Here is a 25,011-nt window from a genome sequence, read left to right on the forward strand (position 1 = left end):
AACAACTTATTCAATTTTATTCCTGAAACAGCAGTGACAAACAAAAAACAACTGTGCAAATTCAGAACCCACAATAAAATAATTCTCACATGGATTCCAGAAAAGATGACAACATCAAACGCTGAATGACACAAACTTCTTTTGGACATTTTGGAACGGAGCAATAAACTCACTAAAAACTGAACACTGATACAGCTGTATCTGTTTACAGACAATGAAAATGAGGCTATGCAACATTAACGTGTGTATAAAAACAAACCTGCCTCATGAATATATGCTTTTCGGATCTTATTTTAATTAAATTGTAAATGAATGCAGTATCTTATTGTGGAGCCTGTTTAAGAAATGGAGAAAGAAGATTATTGCATTATATCATATTATATTATTTTGGTCATGGTCAGTATTAAAACACTTGAAAAACAGGTCACCTTTTACCCCAAAAGGGAGAAAAACATATATATTTGCGTCAATAAAAAGAAGCCTATATTTTTAGGAAAATTAAGTTAAGTGACAATTATGCACATTTTCCTTATAAACTTTAATTACTTTAATGTATTCGGACATAATTACAAATAATTACCATTATTCTCAATGGTGATTTTATTTACTGTAACAGTATTTTTCTTACTTCACTAATGTAAATCCTAACTGTAGATAATGGATTTTTTTTGTTAAACAGCAGGAATTAAGCGCAGTACAACAAATCTTACTATGATGAATGCAAACAATTTAAGTACTGCTTTTATACAAAAAAAATGTATGTTATTATAAACATGGCAGTAAAGAGCATGGCAAAATGACAACACTATGCAAAACAGAGAAACTATGTCAAGTCCTATATTTATTTATGGGTAGTTGACAAATAAAAATTGGACTGTCCTATAGTGTGACATAGCAAAAAAAAAAAAAAAAAAAAACTTAACATACAAATAACATGAGAAAAATGGATCTTCATTCTTAGAGTTACAAATAGCATGAGAGATTTAATTTTCAATGTTAGAGGTTATTATAATTTTTCTTTTTTTTTCTTTACATTTTTCTGTCACACCATACACTCCAAAAAAATAAAATAAAAATGGTGCTATAAAGCACTAAAAGTGGTTCTTGGCTCGTTGGTGCTATACAGCACATTTGTCAAATGGTGCTATGTAGAACCATAAGAGGTGCCATATTGCATTGTATTTCTTCAACAATAATGGTGCTAAACAGCACCAACAGTGGTTCCTTGGCTCGTAAAGAACCTTTAAAGGGGCTTAACAGGTTCTTTGTATTGCAGTGGTGCTATATAGCACCTTAATCACCCCAAAGAACCACTGAAGAACTGCCGAAGAACCATACAGGAGCTTAACAGGTTCTGTATATGGTAGAGGTGCTATATAGCCCCTCAGTCATGCCAAAGAACCAGCGAAGAACTGCTGAAGAACCAAGAATTGGTGCTATACAGCACCAAAAGTGGTTCCCCTATGTTTACGAGCCAAAGAACCACTTTTAGTGCCATATAGCACCATTTGTTTTTTAGAGTGTAGGACACATTGATATGTTAACTACCCATATATTTCAGCTTTAATTATATTCTGAACAGAGCAACATTATGAACCAGATATAATCAAAAAAAAAAAAAAAAGGATCGAGTCAAAATGATATTTTCTGCCACAATCCTTGTTTCGAACGTGAATAAAAACATGACAGTGTTGACATTTTTGGTTGAAACTTAATTGATACCAAATATTTATTAGTTAACTAAGCTAATAAACATCAGGAAGCCATGAAGTGCATTGAAAAGACACTGGTAGCCAAACTACGTTACTGTTATTTGCATCACATTCTTGTTTTATCCAAAGATAGCAACAGGTACTTGTCAGATGTTTGTGACACTGAATATCACGGTCTTGTACGCTTCTCCATGTTGTGTCGTTACTAAACGTTGCTCCATCTTAATCTCATTCACTAATAATGAGAGTAAGTGTGTCAGTGCAGGTGTGACCGTAACCTAGTGCTGGCGTAGTGCAGCTCCAGCGCTCTCCTGCCCTTGAACATCACGGGGGTGGACGGTGAGGAGGAATGGGAATACACTAGAAATCTAGGTGCTTGTTGCCCGTGGCAGTGTTGCCACATCCTGCTGCCAGTTCTGTTTTACTCACTCGACTCACCGTCTCTGACAGGTCTGGAGGCAAATGCAGTCTCTGAAAGAGAAAGAGGGAGGATGTTAGAGGAAGGCGGAAAGAATAATGTGGAAGGCATGTGATAAAGCTACAAACGCAGAACAACTGGTACACTGGTATAGTGATGGTATTAGATGGTATTTTGGCGTAAAACATAATACTGGAGTACTATATTCAAGCAGCTCAGAAGAGTCTCTTATGCTTATCAAAGCTGCATTTATTTGATCAAAAATACAGTAACGAGGAAATTTGTGATATATTTTTATTATTTAAAATAAACATTTTCTATTTGAATATATTTTAAAATTTAATTTATTGCTGTGATGCAATGCTGAATTTACAGCATCATTACTCCAGTCTTCAGTGTCACACGATGCTTCAGAAATCATTCTAATATACTGATTTGCTGCTCAAGAAACATTCCTTATTATAGTTGCTTAATATTTTTTGAGGAAACTGAACTCATTTTCTCTTTGATGAACAGGAAGTCCAAAAGAGCAGCATTTATTTGCAACAGAAATAGTTAATAGTTAGCACGTTGCTAAACTATCAATGCACTTATCTAATAAACACAAAGCACACAAAAAAGTGGATATATTTCAATGAATTCTGCAACTGTCTTCTCTGGAAATATCATATGTGAAGCTGCTTTGTATATATTCTTGTTAATTATCAAAAGCTGAAAAAAAAGTACATACTAGATAAAAAAATTTAAACATAAAAAATAAATGAAAATTTGAAATGTCTTGGGTAATAAAATTACTAAAACTAAAATAAATTAAGATTAAATGGACATTGAAAAAAATGACAAAAGCAAAACATTACCAAAACTTAAACTTAAAATTATAATGAAAAATGAAACTAAAGTGATTTTAAAATATTAATAAATATTATAAAAGTATAAACAACAAATAAAATAACACTGGTTTATATGGGTAGCTATCATTTTGGAACAGAACTACAGTTGTTAGCGTCATTCAGTATTAAAGTTTCACATTGCATTAATTTAACATTTGTACAAACTGTAAAAAAGGCATCTGTATATTGCTGAATAAAACAAACTGAACCTTTACAATCTGCAAAACTACAATCAGTTTAAACAAGTGCTCATGAACACTTTTAGCCAGAGATGCCTGTTTCATCTTCTTTGCTCCACACTGAAGACCTGTAGACGTAAGACAGGCGAGAAAACATCCTAGCCTGTGTTTGCAGACAGACTAAACGGAGTGTGTGAACACAAATCGCGTTAGATGCTTGGCCATGCACCTTAAACGGTCCGAGAAGTGTAACTGTTAGTGTGCAGCTAAAAACCCTTGAGGGAGGCTCGAGCTTTTTGGCGGTTCAGGAGAAAGGTTTGTGTGTAGAATTACGGCTTTTAGGAGAGTCATTTGAATCAAGCGTTTTATTACGGTAACTTGGCCCCACATGGGCACTAATCTCTAACAAGGCAATGAGCTATGCCAAAAGCTTGTGCTAAAGAGGCTAATGAGGGAGCTCAGCGCAAGGTTTACACACACACACACACACACACACGGTGTCGAGAGTAGTCAAGTGTATGGTTGAATACACTGCAAGTCAGTCACCACAAGCTGAACATACCTGCAACTGCAGCCTTGATTCAGGTGACCTTTTTCCACAGGTTGATGTTTATCTCCTACCAAACAATGGGCTTCTAAAGCTCCTATTGTTTGTTGAACAGCAGGTAAGTCATGTTCCTAAAAGAGTAGGCCGGAGGAAGCTCAGGACAATCTGTAATTTCCCTGAGCCTCTTCCACATGCCTTTAAGAGCTTCAGATCCTTTTCCTTCAAAACCCTCCAGGCTACCTGGAGACACCCAGGATCAAAATGTTAAGCTTATCAGGAGGAAGCCTGAAGAACATGAGAAGGGATCTACAGATCAGAAAACGCTGGAATTTAAAGGGATAAGTCATCCAAAAATGACAATTTTGTAATTTTACAATTTCACTCTCATGTCATTTCAAATCTTTTTGAAATGTTTTTGTCAGTTTTGGACCTCAAAAGATGTGGTAACACTATATGGGTTTGTAACATCATGAGGGTGAGGATGATATTATTTAAATTTTTGGTTGAATCATTTCTTTAAAAGATGACCATGATTTCTTTAAAAACTGACCATGGTATCGAGGAGAATGGTTATTTCTTAAGATTTCCAAAAATAGTTGACAAAAAATATATTATATATATAGTATAATATTTAAATCTAAAAAAAAATAATATTATAATATAATATTACATAATTCTATTACTAATGGTAAAAACATGCAAGTTAAATATTTAGTACTTTCCAAAAAATATACCACTTTGACTTGGCTTTAATATAATATATTATTACATAATGGTAATAATTTATAATATGAATATAAAGTAATACTTATATTTATAATATAATAATAATATTTAAAAAGTGGTTAAATATTTATTACTTTGCTAAACATACAATTTTCAAGCTTCACAACATTCCCTCAAAGTGCAATTAAAAAATAAAACATGAATTACAACTATGAATATAATATAAGGTAATATTTTAGTTAAACATTATAATACTATAAAAGTGGCTAAATTATTTATCATTTGATTGCCTCCAAGAAAAATTGGGTTGAAATTACTTAGCAAAGCATACAAGCTTTTAAAGATCTGCATGCAACATTCTCTCATCTTGAAGTCACTCAAGTGTAATTAAAAAAAAAAAGAAAATATACAACTTTGACTTGGCTCCTCAAAGCCCATTGTTGCATAGACGTGCTGATATCGCGTTTGGTCTCGTTCTGTCTCGCGTATCTTGTCAGTGTCTACACTTGCTTGGCCATTTGTTGTGGAAAAATAAGGAAAGTGTGTTCAGCTAAATTCAATTAGTATTTTGTTAGATGGGTAAAATAGCTTCGTTTACCGTGGCAGCGGTCGCGGCAGTTGTCGTGTGAAGTCCTCCTTGTGTGATGACCGAAGAGTGTAAAGACCATCGACTCTACCGGGCAGGGACACCGGCAAAGGATAGAAGTATCACTTTTTATTTCTCCTCTTTTCTACTACTTGTTTCACTTCTGTTTCAGTTTGTGTAATGTGTAATTAAGTTGTTGTTTTTAGCATGTGTGTTTGGCAGTGTTATTTCTTAGGATTTTATAAACTACACTGTCGTGATTTGTATGTGTTATCTATTTTAATTTTTAAAATGTGCATAAGTAGTATTTATAAAGTTTTAGCTTTTAGTTGTTTTAATACTACAATTGATTGCTTCTGTTGTCCTCATTTGTAAGTCGCTTTGCATAAAAGCGTCTGCTAAATAACTAAATAATAATAATAATACAATTTGCAATATCATCATCATTTCGTCACATGATACTTTCAGCCTCAAGGCAGTCCAGACCAATCTGTATTAGATAGCGTGACTAAGACGACTTGAACATGACACATACTTGATTACACAATGTCCTACTGTGTGAGGGAATACAGGAACTCTACTTCCATAATGCATTTGGTACAGTATACGTCTTAGATAGAAAAGAGTTCATTTCTTCATCATTTACATCACAAAATGGAAAAATAATAAAGACTGTTTTCAAACACTTTTTCCAAATACTGCAGCTGTCTGCCACAGGCTGGATGAACAGAAAAGCTTGCCTCAAACTCACTGGTTGAGTCAATGCCGCAGTTTCGTGATGTTCCAACAGACAAAACCAGAACAGCTCCTTTATACTTGCAAGCTGGGATACAAGAAAATGACTCTTATAACATAATAGAAAAGACAGCAAACTGAGTACACAAAAACCTCTAGGATCATTAAAGGGATGAGTGGATTATTAAGAGGCAATCGTTGTCATGAAGTGCTTTATGCAAACAGCAACAACAATTTCTGCCAGGAAGTCACTTGAACAAAATCAGTTTAAAACACTTGAAGTGATTTACAAGAGGCTCTCGAGAGGAACATTAAGAGTGGCTTTCCTTAAGAGGGTTACAAATAACACTCCACGCTGAACAAAACCTTGCACTGATAATAGCTTCAAAGCCCTCCAGCTACTTCTTGTTGGTCGCACCGGCACTTGTGAAGAATCACCACAAATCTCACAGGAGATTGTGTTTCAAAACATTTAACATGCTTTGGGATCAGAGGAGCTTGGATTAAAGTAACAGTCTTTATATAGAGTGAATGCAGTTTAATTAGGCAAGATGAAATGTAAAAGTAGCCCAACTTATCTGAATTCACTCTGACTTGCCCTAGCTCAAAAAACAAACCAAAACTTAATTTGTTTAACCCAATATATTAACTTAATATATTCACATGGCAGACTCTTATCAAACATTGGGATTCTTATAGCTTGTGGTTTTTCTTTAGAGGCATGTCTTCATTTTGCACCAAGCTTTGCATTTAATAACCAAAATGTTAAATGAAGCATAGAAGTGCAAACCATAGTTTAAACTTGTTCAAAATACCATGTAATATTGAAGCATAGCTCAAATTGTAGTTTAAACTTGTCCAAAATCCCATGTAATAACAAGAGTCCCCGGCCGGCAGGAATTGTAGGTGGGGGGAGTGAATGTCCAGCGCTCTCTCCACCCTCAATACCACGACTGAGGTGTCCTTGAGCAAGGCACCGAATCCCCAACTGCTCCCCGGGCGCCGCAGCATAAATGGCTGCCCACTGCTCCGGGTGTGTGTTCACGGTGTGTGTGTGTGTGTGTGTATTTGTTCACTACTCACTGCTGTGTGTGTGCACTTGGATGGGTTAAACGCAGAGCACCAATTTCGAGTATGGGTCACCATACTTGACAATACGTCACCTCTTTACTTCTTTTTTTCTTTACTCTTTATAATATAATAGAATAAAACATAATATCTAAATATTTTGATATACATAAAAGCTTAAATTAATGTGTATATATCCATACACATACATTTCCAAGTCTTCCAACTGTGATTTCTGCATGGCAGGTTTTTTAATTAACCATGTTTAAACAAGTAACATGACTTAGTATTCTGAAATACAGCTCTGTTTCACAATGTGCAATTTGGGGGACTACATAATACATAATATCAGAACCATCGGACATGAAATAATGTGAAGCAATAACTTCTGGCGTCAGCCCTATAATTATCACAATTTTCTTTTTCATTTGCTTCTTTCTGCACGTTATTCAAAATCCAATCCAAGTGACAAGCACCCGAGGACATGCAAAAGTAAAGGAAAGGAAGGAAAGGGAAGTGGTGTGTGGCCAAGTATGGTGACCCATACTCTGAATGTGTGCTCTGCATTTAACCCATCCAAGTGTACACACAGTAGTGAACATACACCCGGAGCAGTGGGCAGCCATTGTTGCAGCACCCGGGGAGCAGTTGGGGATTCGGTGCCTTGCTCAAGGGTCTGACCTCAGTCGTGGTATTGAGGGTGGAGAGAGTGTTGGTTATTCACTCCCCCACCTGCAATCCCTGCCGGACCCGAGACTCAAACCCACGACCTTCGGGTTACAAGTCCAACGCTCTATCCATTAGGCCATGACTGCCCCGCATACAAGTAACCAAGAGAATTAAAAAAAATCCCAACTGTGCACCAAAATCAGTATCGTTCTCATTGCATCCCACCCTCTGGCCAGCTGTGTCCATTGTGCTGTGAGTCTTTAGGCCGCTGACTGCAGAGGTCAGGAGTCTAGGGGGAGTTTTCACTCCTCTCTGCTCGTTCGGATTTGGAGAGGTGCCATACGAAAGGACCCTGAGTGCTGTCGGATGGGTTTTGGGTGTATGTTAGGGGCTTAAGGTGCTCGCGGGCTAGCTGGCCAGAATATGAATGCAGGGACCCTCAAGCTACTCTGGGGTGCAAAAGGCACAGAGGACAAACACATGTAAGTGCTGCTTTCATATCCGATTGGCTGAGCTGAGAAATGAAGGCAGTATATGATATGACAGTGTATCACGAGAAACATCACCTCTGCTTCTGCTAGCTTCTCAAAATGCCTGTTTTAACCCTTGTGTGGAGAGTTACATAAACATTTTACATACAAGTGGCAGTAATATGTGTGTTAGCACTCAAGAACTGCTAAGCCACTGTACTACATCAATCTGAATGTATCCGTTTCTTTTCCTTTTCTGAAAACAGAACATAAAAGCAAAATGTGATTATTACACAATGATTGTGTACCCAGGAAATTTGGTGATCATATAAATGTAAATAATAATAATAAAAAAAATAACCTCTGACTGAACAGTTTTAATTGAATTACTAAATATAAATCCTTTTCTCACAGAAAATCAACATGCACTATCGTTCAAACGTTTGGGGTCGGAAAGATTAAGTCTCTTATGCTTACCAAAACCGCACTGATTTGATCTGATCTGATTTGAAATATTACAATTTAAAATAACTGCTTTCTATTGTATAATATTTGAAATTGTAATTATTCCTTGGATGGCAAAGCTGAATCTACAGCATCATTTATTACTCCAGTCTTCAGTGTCACATGATCCTTCAGAAATCATTCTAATATGCTGATTTGGTACTCTGAGAAACATTTTTATTTATTATTTTTATTTAACTTACTATCAATGTAAAAAAAAAAAAAATATGGAAATGACATATATTTGTTTTCAGTATTCTTTGAAGTTAAAAAAGACAGCATTTATCTGAAATAGAAATCTAGACATTATAAATGTCTTTACTGTCACTTTTAACCAATTTAATTCATACTTTCTGGATAAAAATGTTAATTTCTTTAAAAATCTGACCACAAAGAACAGATTAAAGGCTAAATACAAACAACCACAGGTTAGAGTAACTAAATTAATTATAATTCAGTATATAACAATTGTTTATTGTTAGGTCGACTTAAGGCTGATTTACATTTAGGACTTTTACCATCTGAAAAGAACAGAAATATGGACAGAAATGGCCCAAGTACATTTAAGTGGCATTATAAACACTTGAGATTCAGATTTTAGTCATCATTAATCATAAACTACCATATTAACTCCATAGTCTGCCCTAAAATATCAAACAGAAGGATATCATATAGTCTGATGATCATATAATGCTACATGATACATACAATTTGACAACTCCGACTGTGCAAAATATGCAGACTGGACTTAAAGGGCCACAGAAATACTAAAATCAATCTAGAAAAAGGCTGAAATCAGTGTTGTCAAGTAATATAATGCAGCCCTAAGGTTCATCCCATCACCTTATTGTTTCCTCTGCAAGTTTACACTGAAAAGAGCAACATGAAAGGATCCTTTGTTGACCTTTTTGACCTTTCCTGCTCATTAAAGACTGGAGGCGCTTGGAAACGGTCAGGGATAAACTCCCCAAAAGGGACCACAAACAAATACATTGTGAAGCCCTTCCAGTCCCTTCTCCACTCATCCAACAAAACCCAGTCCCTGTTCTCCTCCTGCCCACCTCCCCCCAAACCAGAAGTGGGGTTCAAACACAGTTTAAACACATTACGTGCAGCAGCGGCGAGGTCGGCCACGGGTTACTGTGCCGTTGCCTCTGTGGACCTGACCAGCCGGTGGAATGGTGGAGTCCTCTGGTTCACACTCATGTGTGCTAGCGGTTTCCCCTCAATGTCTAACAGAACACAAAAAAAGAAACTCCGTCTGATGCAACTACAAATGGAGGTGTGGGACTCAATCCTTCAGCCCAGTAAGAGCAACCCACAAGCTTAAGGGAAGTGTGCGTGAGAGTGTGTGCATTTGTGTGTGTGACAGCGAGCTAAAGGCTTCTGCTGTTAGCCTTCGCTGCTCTTTATGCGTGTGCAGCACCGTGAGGAAGGAGCTAATGAGCCAGCAGGTATTTTCAGCTATCAAGACGACATGGGAGGAGAAACGCTAGCGAGAGATGGAAAAGGAGAAAGTGGGGAGAGAGAGGAAAAGGATAATGGCAGATAAAGACGGGGTTTTGTATGGGCGACTTGCCTTTCGCAAGGCTGCAGATCAAAACGAGACAAAAGGAGAACCGGGTGTATGAGAGGAACTTGGAGACAGAGAGAGGGAGAAAGTGGGCGAAAGAGAGTCTAAGTGTGTGTTTAAGTGCTTCTCAGAGTGTTAATGAATTGGGGTGTAATCCATCACAGGTTGTAACTCTTCACAAGAAAGAGTCCCTTTAACTAAAGGACAGCACTTGTGAGGACAAAGGCAGGCATAGTGTGGACTTCATACTGCAGCGCTGAAAAGGTGTTGCCGTTAGTAACCCCATCCTGTTGAACCATAACCTGCACTTTAACAGTCACAAGCCTGACCTTAAACAAAAACACAGAGCTGAATAGAAAGACAACTTCAGGCCAAAATGGTATTTTTGTACACAAACATGCATATACATATTTAGAGAACGTTTTATCAAACTTTGATATAAGTGAATTAATCTTTTAAACAACCAAGAAGATGGTAAATGCATAGTTCATGCATTTAAAAATGTCACTACCCTAGCAAACTTTTTTCTATTGGACTGACGTTTATTCTCTTTAGCTTGCAGTGTGAAGTATTTCACTCAATTCCCTGATCATTCGGTTTCAAATTCAGTGAGTTGAAGAACAAATTTATACTTGCATGTGTACATTTATGCATTAGGTACATTATCGTACGCCATAAGCTTAGAATAAATTACACAGACAGTTGTTTGGCTTGTTAAAAATGTTACATTAAGCTGTCATAATAAATGAGTTGACTTTTAAGAGATTAAGAGGACTTTTAATAGGTTTTGATGCACACAAATGTTTTTATTGTCTTATACTACAAAAACCTTTTATTTAAACTAATCTTAAATTAAAAAAAAAAAAAAAAAATCACTTTTGAAAACTGTTGTTCCATTATTACCCCCTTATTAATAAATGTATTTATACACATATTATATATATATATATATATATATATATATATATATATATATATATATATATATATATATATATATATATATATATATACATACATATATATATACATACATATACATACATATATATATATATACATACACATATACATATATATACACATATACATGTTCCATTATTACCCCCTTATTAATAAATGTATTTATACACATATATATACACATATATATATACATACATATACATACATATATATATACATACACATATACATATATATACACATATACATGTTCCATTATTACCCCCTTATTAATAAATGTATTTATACACATATTATATATATATATATATATATATATATATATATATATATATATATATATATATATATATATATATATATATATATATATATATATATATATATATATATATATATATATATATATATATATACACACATATATACATATACACACACACACATATATATATATATATATATGTGTGTATAAATACATTTATTAATAAGGGGGTAATAATGGAACAACAGTTTTCAAAAGTGATTTTATTTTTTTTAATTTAAGATTAGTTTAAATAAAAGGTTTATATATATATATATATATATATATATATATATATATATATATATATATATATATATATATAGCACCGCGGAACGTTTCTCACTGGATGAGTTTCGGCGGACCGATTATACTGGAACACCAACTAGCGTTCAGACTAAAGGCTGTTTCTCAATTCCAAGAACGCAAAGAACGGACTTGCGTTCTCGTGGAGACCGGTCTTGCCAAGCTTCCTTGGAAGAATAAACTCGGAAGGACGCGAGAACACAGAACGCACACTTATGAGAACTGAGATGTACTGCATTCTTGCTTAACTGACCGCATAGTCTCAGCATAAGCAGCGACCAATGAACAATAAATATTACAAAATGTCATAACTTATTAAAACATTTCATACTATTATAGATATTACTTTCATATAATTGTATTGTTTTATTTTACAGCGTTATATGTTTTACTGTTAAGATTCATTTTAATATGCCAATAAAAATGCAGACTTTCTCCGGGTCTTATAACTTTATTAAAATTAACCAAAACAAAACGATAAATGTTTACTTTCAACTTGAAGAGCCGTTAAGTATTTGTGAGAGCGACTTTAAAGCTTACAGGCTTCCGTACACCGGCTGCCCACAGCGTTTTCTGGGATTTCTAACGGCTCGATTCTCTCAAGTCTGCACTCGATGCATCCTCAGTTTCAAGAACATATCCGGGCACTTTCATGCATCCTCTGTACTTGCGTTCTTGAGAATTGGAACTGAACTTCGACGGTTAATGATGACGTAGAACGAGAACACAAGGACGCAAGATCGCTGAAGAACGCATATTGAGAAACAGACAAAAACAAACCACAGTGAACATGGACAAAGAAGCTGATGAGACTGCTTTGGTTGGCCCTGTGGATGGGGAAATTTAAAAATCCATATAAAAAAACTTACTTCTCACTGTTCTCAGGTCAAATATTTATATGAGATTAAAATGCGATTAATTACGATGAATTAATTACAAAGCCTCTAATTAATTAGATTAATTTTTTTAATCGAGTCCCGGCCCTAATATACATATATATATATGAGGGGCCGTATTTTTTCTGGTGCTCTCACACACAAACATTCTCCATTCACATACATACATTTCTACTCTTTTTCACACAAACAGTTTTTCAGACTGAGCGTTTTGATTGGACGAACATTTCTTGGTCAACGGAGGCTACAATTCGCATAGGCTCACCAAAATTGGACAATAGAACATGAAAGCATGGATCCGTCCTGCCTTGTCTCAACGGTTCAGGCTGGTGGTGGTGGTGTAATGGTGTGGGAGATATTTTCTTGGCACACTTTGGGCCCCTTAGTACCAATTGAGTATCGTTTAAACACCACAGCCTACCTGAGTATTGTTGCTGACCATGTCCATCCCTTTATGACTACAGTGTACCCATCTTCTGATGGCTACTTCCAGCAGGATAATGCACCATGTCACAAAGCTCAAATCATCTCAGACTGGTTTCTTGAACATGACAATGAGTTCACTTTACTCAAATGACCTCCACAGTCACCAGATCTCAATCCAATAGAGCACCTTTGGGATGTGGAGGAATGGGAGATTTGCATCATATACACACACACACAAAGTATATACAGTGTATACACACACACACACAGAGTATATATAGTATACACACATACACACAGAGTATATATAGTATACACACACACACACACACAAACTAATATATATATATATATATATATATATAGATAGATAGATAGTGTGTGTGTGTGTGTATAACAGAAGACACACACACAGTCTCTTCTGTTTTCCATTTTAAAATGTAATTAATATTTTTGTGGAAGCCCTTCAACAATTGTTTCAGGATTCTGGGTTTTAAGGATTCTAAAAAAGTTTATAAGAACAGCATTTATTTGAAATCTTTAATGTCAATGAATGTCTTTACTATAAATTTTGATCAATTAAATGCATCCTAACTGAATACATTTTTTTATTGTTTTAAAAAAAACTTACTATCTATCCATCCATGACAAAAGTTGTCATTCTAGATGGATAGATAGACAGTAGCTGCATGTGTATATGGCTCATGTAGACAATGTAGATTTGCAATTGTGAGACATTTGAAGGTCACTGAAGGACACAGAGGGGAGAGACAACAACACTCCAGTGACTCTTCTCCTGTCACAACAGGTTTAGCCCAGTAGACATTATACCAGAGAAACAACAGCACCGTACCTCTGTTACGCTACATACACACCATTCACATCTGCTGGAAGAAAAAGCCTACTCTAAAAGAATGAAGTAAAAATCTCACCCTGAAAGATTGTAGGATGTTGAAAAATAGTAATTGAAATACTATTTTTAATACAAAAGAGTTGACTGAAATAATATTGCAATATAATTTAGAACTATCCTATGTGTGAATTTATTACTATGTAAATGAGTGATGTTTTTAGACAATGTCTGTCCACTCATCTTTTAACTATAACTTGCAAATAACTGAATATAGTTGAAATTCCTGGTTGTGAAATCACTCGCTTATTTTGTAAGTGCTCAGTCGGCCCATAATGGAGAAAGCACAATGATGCTTGCGTGCAGACAGTTCTGTTACAATCATATCAAAATTACATCAACTTCAGAGAGGATTGTAACCAACTGGCCACTTTTTCAGACAGCAAGCTTTAGCTGATATGAAGAAACAGCAGGTAAAGGAAGCGAGAGAGTGCGAACGAGAGAAAGAGGCAGAGAGAGAGACGGCGTGGGTGCTTGGCTACAGTTTGTGCTGTGCAATTGAATTTCACACAATATGAGGCAGCAAATGACATGTAAATCATGAACAGCGTCCTGCTTGCTTTTCCACGACAGAGTTAAATACCGGAGGTGTTACAGAAATCATACGGCCGCTCCGGAGGGCCAGGGAAGAGAACAGCAGGGGTGCAGAGGGCTCTGAGACACTGAAAGGTCTTCCTCGAGCTCCACTGAACAGCCAATCTGGCGCGCACACACACACACAAACGATTGCTTCAGACTCTGGGCCACCACAATGAGGACGAGGCCTGTAATTGTGTTTGTCCACCTGGGTATAAAATAAGCATTCTGGCGATGTGATGCTGGCTTGCTGTGCTGCTGAGTCCTGCGCAGAGGGGAGCAGCCATGAGTGGATACACTTCATTACCCCCTAGATTCTCCCTCCAATTACCCCTAAATAAATACACACAGCCTACTGACAACAACAATGACATATAGCCCGAAAGGAGAATGAAAGGACAGCGTATCCAACGCAATTCGTATGCATATATGAGTGTTGCTGGATAATGACCAGGGACAAAGACAGATATGCACACAGAAATAATATCAGACCCGAAGGATCTACATATTTTAAAGATAAAGAGGGTCAGTGTAAAGAGACTGCAGAGAAAATGCTAAAGATACTAGAGATCTATTGATACATTGCATTGAGCAATATACTGAGGAAACTAAAGGAAAATTGCATTTCTTTGCTTGTAGCAGTATAGGTGGAGATGCAGATAAAACAGCCAGACAGAGATTTACAGACAGACAGATAGATAAACTGATAGACAGACAGACAGATACAAACACATTGAAAGAGACTAAAACAGGTATTATAGACATACTGTATAAAGGGTCCTTTGATTTCCATGATGCGGAAAACATGGGGAGAATTGCACAATCCAGTCATAAAAATGGAATTTACTGTATAACACAGAATGTCATTTAATGTCAAATTTTGAAGGAATAAATCAAAAATAGGTCAATTCACTCAAATCAAATGGTGATATGGACTAGTGTCTGTAAATTCTAAACAGCAAAAAAACTGGATATGAATTTTGCATGTTCTGCATATCTGTGTGAATGAATGGTGCAGACACGTGGTTTCAGCTAAGCGCGCGTGACGCTAACAATGTTTTTTAACGTCTGCCGTCTCACTAAATGAGGACATAAAACACAAACATCTCCAGAACTGCTCTGAGAGTCACTTCATGAGCATCTGACCAATTCATTTGAGAAAAACTACCATCACATCATATACACACACACAAATAAAACTCTTCACAGCAACCCATCAAAATAAAAGTTCAGTTTAACTTGAAGAAATTTTCACAGAAATATATTACTATTGTACAGTAGAAGGTACATCCTACTACTACTAAAATTATTATAAAAAAAAATTATAAAATTATAAAATTATATTTTATACCATCATTTCATATTTGATTAAAGTACATACTGTAACACAATTTCTGAAAAAAAGAACAATAAGCTTGTTATTGCTTATAGGGCCCTATTATTGTTACAGTTTTGATTATTACAATTTAATTAAACCATTAAAATTGAAAATTGAATCCATAAATTAAAATGGAAAACAGAATTTGGTAAGCAAGCAAGTAAATAAATAAATAAATCTGAGAAGAAAATAAAATGCCCAGGGCCCTAAAAATGTGATTTTTGTTCAAATATATATATATTAATTTGTATCCGTTTCACGATTTCAAATAATTAAACATACTTTTTGATAAATACAATTTTATTTAATCATTAAACCAGAAACAATTACAGAAAAATTGGAATTTGAAAGAAAAGTAAGCGGAATTTGGGAAATATAAAATGGATTTCATAGGGCCCTATATATAGATAGACTGCAGTTTCAAAGGACTAATAGATTTATAGACAGAGGTATAGATATAGAGCTGTTGGGCAGAAGGGCGTTTAATCATAAGGACAGAGCATACGAGCAGTCCGCGCACCTGCCAAAAGGCTGTTTCCCACATCACCAGTTTTTAAGTCCTGCTCAGCAAGAGACCAATCACACTCAGGGGAGCATGAATGAACACGGCCATTCACAAAGCAGGAGGCGTGCGTTTGCTCGTGGCCAAGCTAATGATTTTGATGAGAAAATCAGTTGAATACGCATCCTGTGCAGTTGAGTGACACTGACAGATGTGAACTGACACCAAAAATGAAACTGGCTCATCAAAATTCCTGTACGGTTGGGAACTAATTGGAAACCATCACAGGTATAACATGAGCGGTGGGGGTTTTAACATGCATCCAGTGCATTGTCAGCATTCTGCCATGCTAGAAGAAACACCTTTCAAAAAATACCTTCACACCTGTACACAAGCACCACCTTGGCTCTGGGCATACAGTTAGTATTTGTCATGCCATTCGATCTGTCGTTCCCACGGAGGAGGGAGGGAGACGCATATTTTCACCAGCTCACAAATGGGCTTTCGTCTCAAAGAACAAAGTGAAACTGGGTTCCATGAGAAAAAAAAAACAGGACACCTAAGTCAAGAATGGCAGCTATGAACAGTGGCATCTTGTTGCTGTTGCTTAGGACAGCATTGCGTGTAAGCATTCACAAGATCAGTGCATACAATTAGTCACAATAACGATTAACGTCAATGCATGCAATGTGACAGGTGTAAAAGTCTGTAAATAAAATATATATACACACATACACTATATATATATATACACACAATAAAATATATATACACACATACACTCACTGGCCACTTTATTAGGTACACCTGTTCAATTGCTTGGTATCACAAATTACTAACCAGCCAATCACATGGCAGCAACTCAATGCATTTAGGCATCTAGATGTGGTGAAGACGACTTGCTGAAGTTCAAACTGAGCATCAGAATGGGGAAGAAAGGGTTTAAGTGACTTTGAACGTGGAATGGTTGTTGGTGCCAGACGGGCTGGTCTGAGTATTTCAAAAACTGCTGATCTACTGGGATTTTCACGCACAACCATCTCTAGGGTTTACAGAGAATGGTCTGAAAAAGAGAAAATATCCAGTGAGCGGCAGTTGTGTGGACGAAAATGCCTTGTTGATGTCAGAGGTCAGAGGAGAATGGGCAGACTGGTTAGAGATGATAGAAAGGCATCAGTAACTCAAATAACCACTCGTTACAACCAAGGTATGCAGAATGCCATCTTTTTTTATCAATTTTTTTTCCATTTAGTACTGCCCTTCGGAAGCAACAGATGATACTTGCTTGTTTTCCCGGAAGACAAATTAAGTACAATTTTCCTTGATCTTCAAATTCGTGGCCAGAAAACCCCCAGCTCTTAATACATCATGTTTCCTTCGGGAGCATCAGTGAATGTTTGAACCTTTTTTAATAGTTGTTTGAGTCCCTCAGTTGTCCTCAGTGTGAAAAGATGGATCTCAAAATCAAATACAGTCATTGCTGGAAAGGGATCAAATATGCAAAAGATGCTGGAAAACTGAAGAATCTGTAGGACATGGAGGATTTTCCTGAAGAACAGTGCTCAGTTTAACTGTTCAGAACAAACAAGGGACTCAGGAACAACCATCACAAAACCAAAAAAACAGTCGTAGATCATCCAGGTAACCACACACAGTATTAAGAACCAAGGGTTCCCAAACTTTTGAATGTGGTTATTTTAATGACTTCAGCAACTTTTTTTTTGTCTAGTGGACTAAATGTAAACATATTTTATGTAAAATAACTTACTCAGGCCAGTACTAAATAAAAAAACAACATGCAAGGGGTTCACAAACTTTCAAGCAGCACTGTATATATTATATATATATATATATATATATATATATATATATATATAGTGCCGTCAAATGATTAAATTGCGATTAATCGCATACAAAATAAAAGTTTTTGTTTACACAATATATGTGTGTGTACTGTGTACATTTATTATGTATATATAAATACACATGCATGTATATATTTAAGAATTTTTTTATGTTTATATATTAAATATATTTATATGTAATATAAAATGCATATATGAATATATAAATGTATCTACATGTATTTATATATGCATAATAAATATACAAAGTACACACATATATATTATGTAAACAAAAACTTATTTTGTATGTGATTAATCGCGATTAATCGTTTGACAGCACTAATATATATAGTTTTATTTTATTTAAAGACTTTTACATTGTTACAACAGATTTTCAGCATTTCGAATAAATGCTGTTCTTTAAACTTTCTATTCAATGTATCATGGTTTCGACAAAAATATTAATCAAAATGTTTTTTAAACATTGATGATGATAAGAAACATTTATTAAGCATCAAATCAGTATATTAGAATGATATCTGAAGGATCATGTGACACTGAAGACTGGAGTAATGATGCTGAAAAAACCGGAATAAATTACATTTCAAAAAATATATATTTTTTCTTCTACCTACTTTGTTTTCTTAAAAAAAAAAAACAACAACAACAACCTAGCTTTCTTTTTTTTCTATTCTACTTGTTTTCTTTCATAAAAAAACAAACAAACAAACAAAAAAACCTTGCTACGTGTACTGCGTCCTCATTTGTAAGTCACTTTGGATAAAAGCGTCTGCTAAATGACTAAATGTAAATATTAAAATAGAAGACAGTTATTTTAAATTATAATAATACTTCACAATATTACTGTAACTGTATTTTTTGTCAACTAAATGCAGCCTTGGTGAGCACGTGACTACTTTTAAAAAAACAAAACATTAAAAAAATCTTACCAGTTCAAAACTTTTGAGCAGTAGTGTATATTATTTATACTTTTACTATTGCCTTTATTTTGAAAGATAATTATCAAATCCATAACACAGTAAAGCAATATGTTTTTTTTTTTTGCACAATTAAAGGCAGTACAATAAATACTACAATGATGTACTGCATAAAACAATTAAATAATATCAAATTTTGTTTCACAACTTGATCACATTATGTTAATGTGAATGAGGAAAAAATAACATGTTTAATTGCCATAATGAAAAATATATTCAAAATGTTAATAAAATCTTTTAAAAAAATGCATCATATTCTTTATGAAAACTGAAATGTCCTATTTTCTTAATGTGACCCAAGTACACACAGCTGAAAGACATTTCAAAGAAAAAAGGGCTGTGGATTTTCACATGATCGTCAGCATCTGAACAGCAGACCCCACCCTACCAATAAAGACATAAATGCATGCAGAAGCTCCATGGCCTTAGTCTAGCCAGTCTGACCCTCGCTTACAGGAACATTAGCATGCTAATGTCAGTCGGCATGCTTAATTGATTACCAGTCCACTCGGGCCAAAACCGCTCGAAGCAAGGAATAAAGCAGATATCCCTAGGTGGCCATATTGTTTGGGGCAAAAACTATTAATTTGTCCACTGCCAAAAAAACCCTAAATGAACACTAATTTTTTTGCTTGTTCCCTGGCAGGGTTTCTCGCTTTCTGTTGGCTTTCAAAGGGAAATTAATTATCTAAGAAAAATGTAGCTCTTCGGTGGGTCTGGGCTTATTTGCATTGAGGAATATTCAGCAGAAGTAATGGATGCACAATCAAAATACTGGCACTAAATGAACACAATTTTCAAAGGGATTTCTCCCCAATCCCACAGGAGCAAACGTATCACACACGGGTGAAATAAAGATACAAAACCAAACAAAAGGTACAGGAAATGAACTGAGAATATTATAATAGAATAGCTGGATTGCACCTTCATAAAAAAAAAAAAAATGAAAGGAAATGTAAAGAAATTATGATGTGTACGTAGACTGGCCATGAAAGGGTGGAAAAAGAGATATAATGACATGGCGATGTGACAGTTGACGTCTTCATCTAAATGTAAGAATTTACATTCCAATTATGGGTAAATTTACATCTTAATCAGGTAGTTGTGCTCAGTGCCCCGTTAGCATTAGCACTGGCAGGTATAGTGCCAAGGCCACTGTGCCACTTCAGCTGGAAACAGACGCCAGCCGCTCTGCCATGATCTGATAATACTTTTAATTAATGCCTCTACAATTGTGGCTCAAATAAAAAAAATAAAAAAAATGAAAAGGTTTATAATAGTCATAATATTTAAATATTGTGACAATCCTGCTTAAATGTCAGTTTGCTCATTATACGCTTATGGACTAGTTTTATGGTGCTTTTTTAGTCATTTTGAAACTTCACAGCTTTAGTCTTCATTCACTTTGTCAATTATGAAAACTGGCCAGTAATTTTTATTTTACATCTTTGTATACTATATTAAAGCAAACTATCCTCGTTAATTTCTCAATTAAGCACCTTCATTCTGTACAAACTCATATGACGAGCTAACCCTACGCTGCACAAAGTAAATGAAGTGTGTCCTCGTGACATCTTTCTATCGCCTTCCCTAAGCCCACACTAAAACATAAAGGTCAATGAATGTATCGGAGTTAGTCCTGCTTCACTGATGCCCATTACCAGCACCTTAATCAAATAGTAGTAATAAAAATGCTAACTGAAAGATGATGTAAAAATGCAGAAAACCCAGGTGATTAGCAAGTGGAGACTTTAAACCATTAAATAAGTTAAAAAACTATTCATAAGTAAAAAAAAAAAAAAAAAAAAAAAAAAATCAAATCAAGAAATATTTAAATAGGGCTATAAAATAATTTTTATTATACAAACAAATTATGATTAACGTTCTTAAAAATGAGGACAAAAGCAACTTAAAGTTGTTATAAACTACCTTTTAAAACTACCAGAGGAAATACTAACTGAAGTATCACCCATTTATTAAATGTAACATATACACACACATATATATATACACATACATATATATATATATATATATATATAAAGACTTTACTTGAAAAAAATGAATTTAAATGAAAAATATTTAACAGTAAAAAAGTAGCACACAATCCAACAGTGTTTTTACTTTATTATAATTATATTTTATTTAAATGATTCTAAATGTATTATAAATCATTCTTTTAAATATAAATTATTATAATAGTTATTATAATTGTAAAATATTTATATTATAAATATTAATTTATAAAATTATATTATTTTCAAAAAATGGGAAAAGTCATCTGAGAACACTATCCATACAACCAGAATGTGTTGAGGGGCAGAGAAAAGAAATGAGTTAGAAGCAGAAAAAAACTAACAGAAATAGTATGACTTGTCTCAGATACGACTCTGCTGCTTTCATATTCACTCCACACCGGCCCAGCACGCAACCCTTCATTTCACAACACACACAAACTCACCCACAGTAAATACTATGAAAATGTCCCAGTGCTTTGAACAGCCAGAAGACACACTGACATCCAAAACATCTTCGCCACTTTAACTCTGCCACTTTATATCTCCATAGACACCAAAAGCCAACAGGCTAAATGGCTGTCCATGTTTGACAACAGCAGGAAATACAACAGACTGAAAAAAAAAATCCAAAATAATAGTTCATATAACAAGGAAACTAAAGGAAATTGAAAAGATCTCTGCCTAAACCCATTATGAGAAGCATGAAACGTTTACCTACTTTTGGCACTTATAATTTCCCACTCTGTCTAAACTTCTGACCCCAAAATCAAATACAAACTGAACTATATTACAGTCCTATCCAATCTAATACTTCATTAAAGAATTCAAAATTAAACTAATGAAATAAAAATAAAAAATCTGCAAGATGGACTGCATTCTTAATAAGATAATCAATTATATCATGAACACCTGTTAGATAGCTTGGGTATCTCTAATAGAGAGAATCTAATAATGGAGAACTAATAATCCCAATACACAAGTACACATATGCACGTGAGTATATAAACACAAACACTTTAAGCAATGTTTTAACAATGCAGAGTTCACAGCAAACGTGCGTGATTGCAGCAGTGTGCATATGAGGGGGGGTGGGACAAACTGGGGCACGCCAGGGATAGGTGAGCTGTCACTGCTCATTAACATTACCGCTGAGATACAAGGAAGCAGGGGACGCTGGGGGAAGTGGACGGAGATTTTTTGGCCATAAAATGTAAGTGTAATGGAAAACTTGCTCTCCCACCCTTCTGAATTGCCACACTGCAGTTGCCTCATGGGAAAGCCTGGCACGCAAACACCTTATATCTCAATAGTTATTGCCAAAGGGAATGCACACCAATACAGAAATACACAGATTAATTCTCTGTCGAGGTATTCAGAGTGACTGAGGGAGGAAAAGTACTATTTCAAAACAAGATATAAAAAAAACATAAATTGATACAATAAAGACTAATCATATTTCATTTATTCATCTCTCTCTCTCTCTCTCAACACACACACACACACTTTTTTATAGAAAGTAGTGTTGTCAAACGATTAATCACGATTAATCGTTTGACAGCACCAATAGAATGTAATACTTTTATTCAGCAAGGATGCATTCAATTTATCATTATCATTTATGCATTAAATGACATTTATAATATTACATAAGATTTATATTTAAAATAAACGCTGTTCTCATGAGCTTCTTGAAATCCTGAAAGAAAATATCATAATTTTCTCAAAAATATTAAGCAGCAAAAAATGTTTTTAACATTGATTATAATAAAAAAAAAAAATTTGAATACTTGAGTAAAATAACTGAGTACTAATAATAACTGACCACCAAAAAATACATTGCGAATAGCATATTATATAAAAATAAAACGCGTTAGAATGAGTTCTAAAGGATCATATAAAATATTTAATAAGCCAATATTTGTTTTTAAATACATTATATGTATTTTATTATTATATATTAGATTATAAGTTTACAAACAACTTTTATAAGCCTAAAATAACAACAACAAATACACAAATATGTGAACCTGGAGCACAAAACCAGTCTTAAGTCGCTGGGGTATATTTGTAGCAATAGCCAAAAATACATTGTGTGGGTCAAAATTATAGATTTTTCTTTTATCATTAGTATATTAAATAGATCATGTTCCATGAAGATATTTAGTACATTTCTTACTGTAAATATATCAAAACTTAATTTTTGATTAGTAATATGCATTGCTAAGAAATTCATTTGGACAACTTTAAAGGCGATTTTATCAATATTTTGATATTGAGAAAATATCAAATAGTTGTATCCTGGCCAAATATTGTCTGATCCTAACAAACCATACATCAATAGAAAGCTTATTTATTCAGCTTTCATGTGATGTAGAAATCTAACTTTCGAAAAATTGACACTTAAGACACGTATCAATTCAGTCCTTTATTTATTTCTATAAATTACATTTATCTCCAAGTAATTATGATGGGAAATGAGCAAATAATTAGAAAAATAAGCATATTACACACAAATTTTACAGTCACAACTGTGTTTCTAAAGTAGTGGGCTTTAGCTTGAACGTAATTTGCCAGTTCAAACGTGATTGGCTCTGATATACTGTAGCCCCGCCCCCCTACAGGCCCAATAGCACTGTCACTCAGCATTACTCCTCCTCATGAGCTACGATGGGAAAGTTTGTCTAAAAGCAGAAATAGCCCAGCTCAGCTCACAGTTCACAAAGCTGGGGTCACAAAACTCTGCCAACACACGACTAGGCTTTTGGTCTCATAAACATTCTTTAATATGGATCAGGACCCTCCCATTTTGACTCATGAATAATCTATTGATCTACATTAAAGTGCATTTGAGAACTCATTAATATACATCTCCAGTGACCTCGGCCATCTGTTTAGGTTCCATTGAAAAGCAGCCAGCTGTAGGTGTCGGGGTGAAGATGGTCATAAAATTCATCAAGTTTTTATGGCCAGTTACTCAATGACTGCCTGTTTAAAGGTTTTATGCAAGCTTTAAAAGAACCTTTCCTATCCATATTCAAAAAGGAGAGAGGTCACAGCAGCCCAATAATTCATCTTTTAACATTCAAATCTTAAAAACACTGCATCATCATCAAGTGTTAAGTACATGGTCATAGACAACTGGATACCAGAGGCCTACCATTACTAAAACTAACTGCAGTTCTCAAAAACCCTCACCTGAAAAATCTCCTTTAACCTTTATGATGCACAAAGCTATTTTTACTCGGAGTTCAGAAACTGGCTGTCAGTTGAAAGAAAGTACTGCAGAAGCCCTTGGAGCATTTCAAGAGTGTGGGAAAGTTATTTTTAGCAGCCATGCCAGAACCGACAAAGACTTCTACTCGCCCATCTTCTGCTCCGGATCAAAATTCCACATTTGAACCGGCCGGCCGGCAGTGGACCAGGTGGGGGAGAGGCCGGCTTTGCTGATGATGGCAAGTTTAGCTCAAACGGAGTCGCCACTATTTAAAGTGAAGCAGTGGATCTGTAAAAGAGGGTTTTCTTTGCTTTATATTTGATAAATAATAATTGCAACTGACCGGCTCAAATATACTAGGAGCAGAGAGCACTGTTTAACATTTAAAGTCAACATCAGTCTACAAAACTACAAAAGATTTAACAGTTACCACTTCTGTGCAAGACTTTTAAATAAAGACATTTTGATCTGGGTCTCCTCCAAATAATCCATGCTACAGTCTCATTTTCATAACACATTTTCATAACATGTTCAGAATGGCATACTACCCAGTATTTTTTTTGAAAGAAAGTAGTATGCAGTATGTATACCAT

At 35.0% G+C, this 25,011-nt stretch overlaps 1 protein-coding gene across 1 annotated transcript in view; it reads right to left on the minus strand.

The window, feature by feature from the left end:
- LOC306860263 (elongator complex protein 4) overlaps positions 1-25,011 on the minus strand; it is an 84,096-nt gene continuing 59,085 nt past the window's right edge. Inside the window, exon 10 of the mRNA XM_079401874.1 lies at positions 1-2,183. Coding sequence (XP_079258000.1) covers positions 2,073-2,183 — 111 coding nt within the window. The 3' untranslated portion in view covers positions 1-2,072. The remainder of the gene's footprint in view (positions 2,184-25,011) is intronic.

The sequence above is a fragment of the Barbus barbus genome, assembly GCF_936440315.1.
Source record: "Barbus barbus genome assembly, chromosome: 1".
NCBI classification, from domain to species: Eukaryota; Metazoa; Chordata; class Actinopteri; order Cypriniformes; family Cyprinidae; genus Barbus; species Barbus barbus.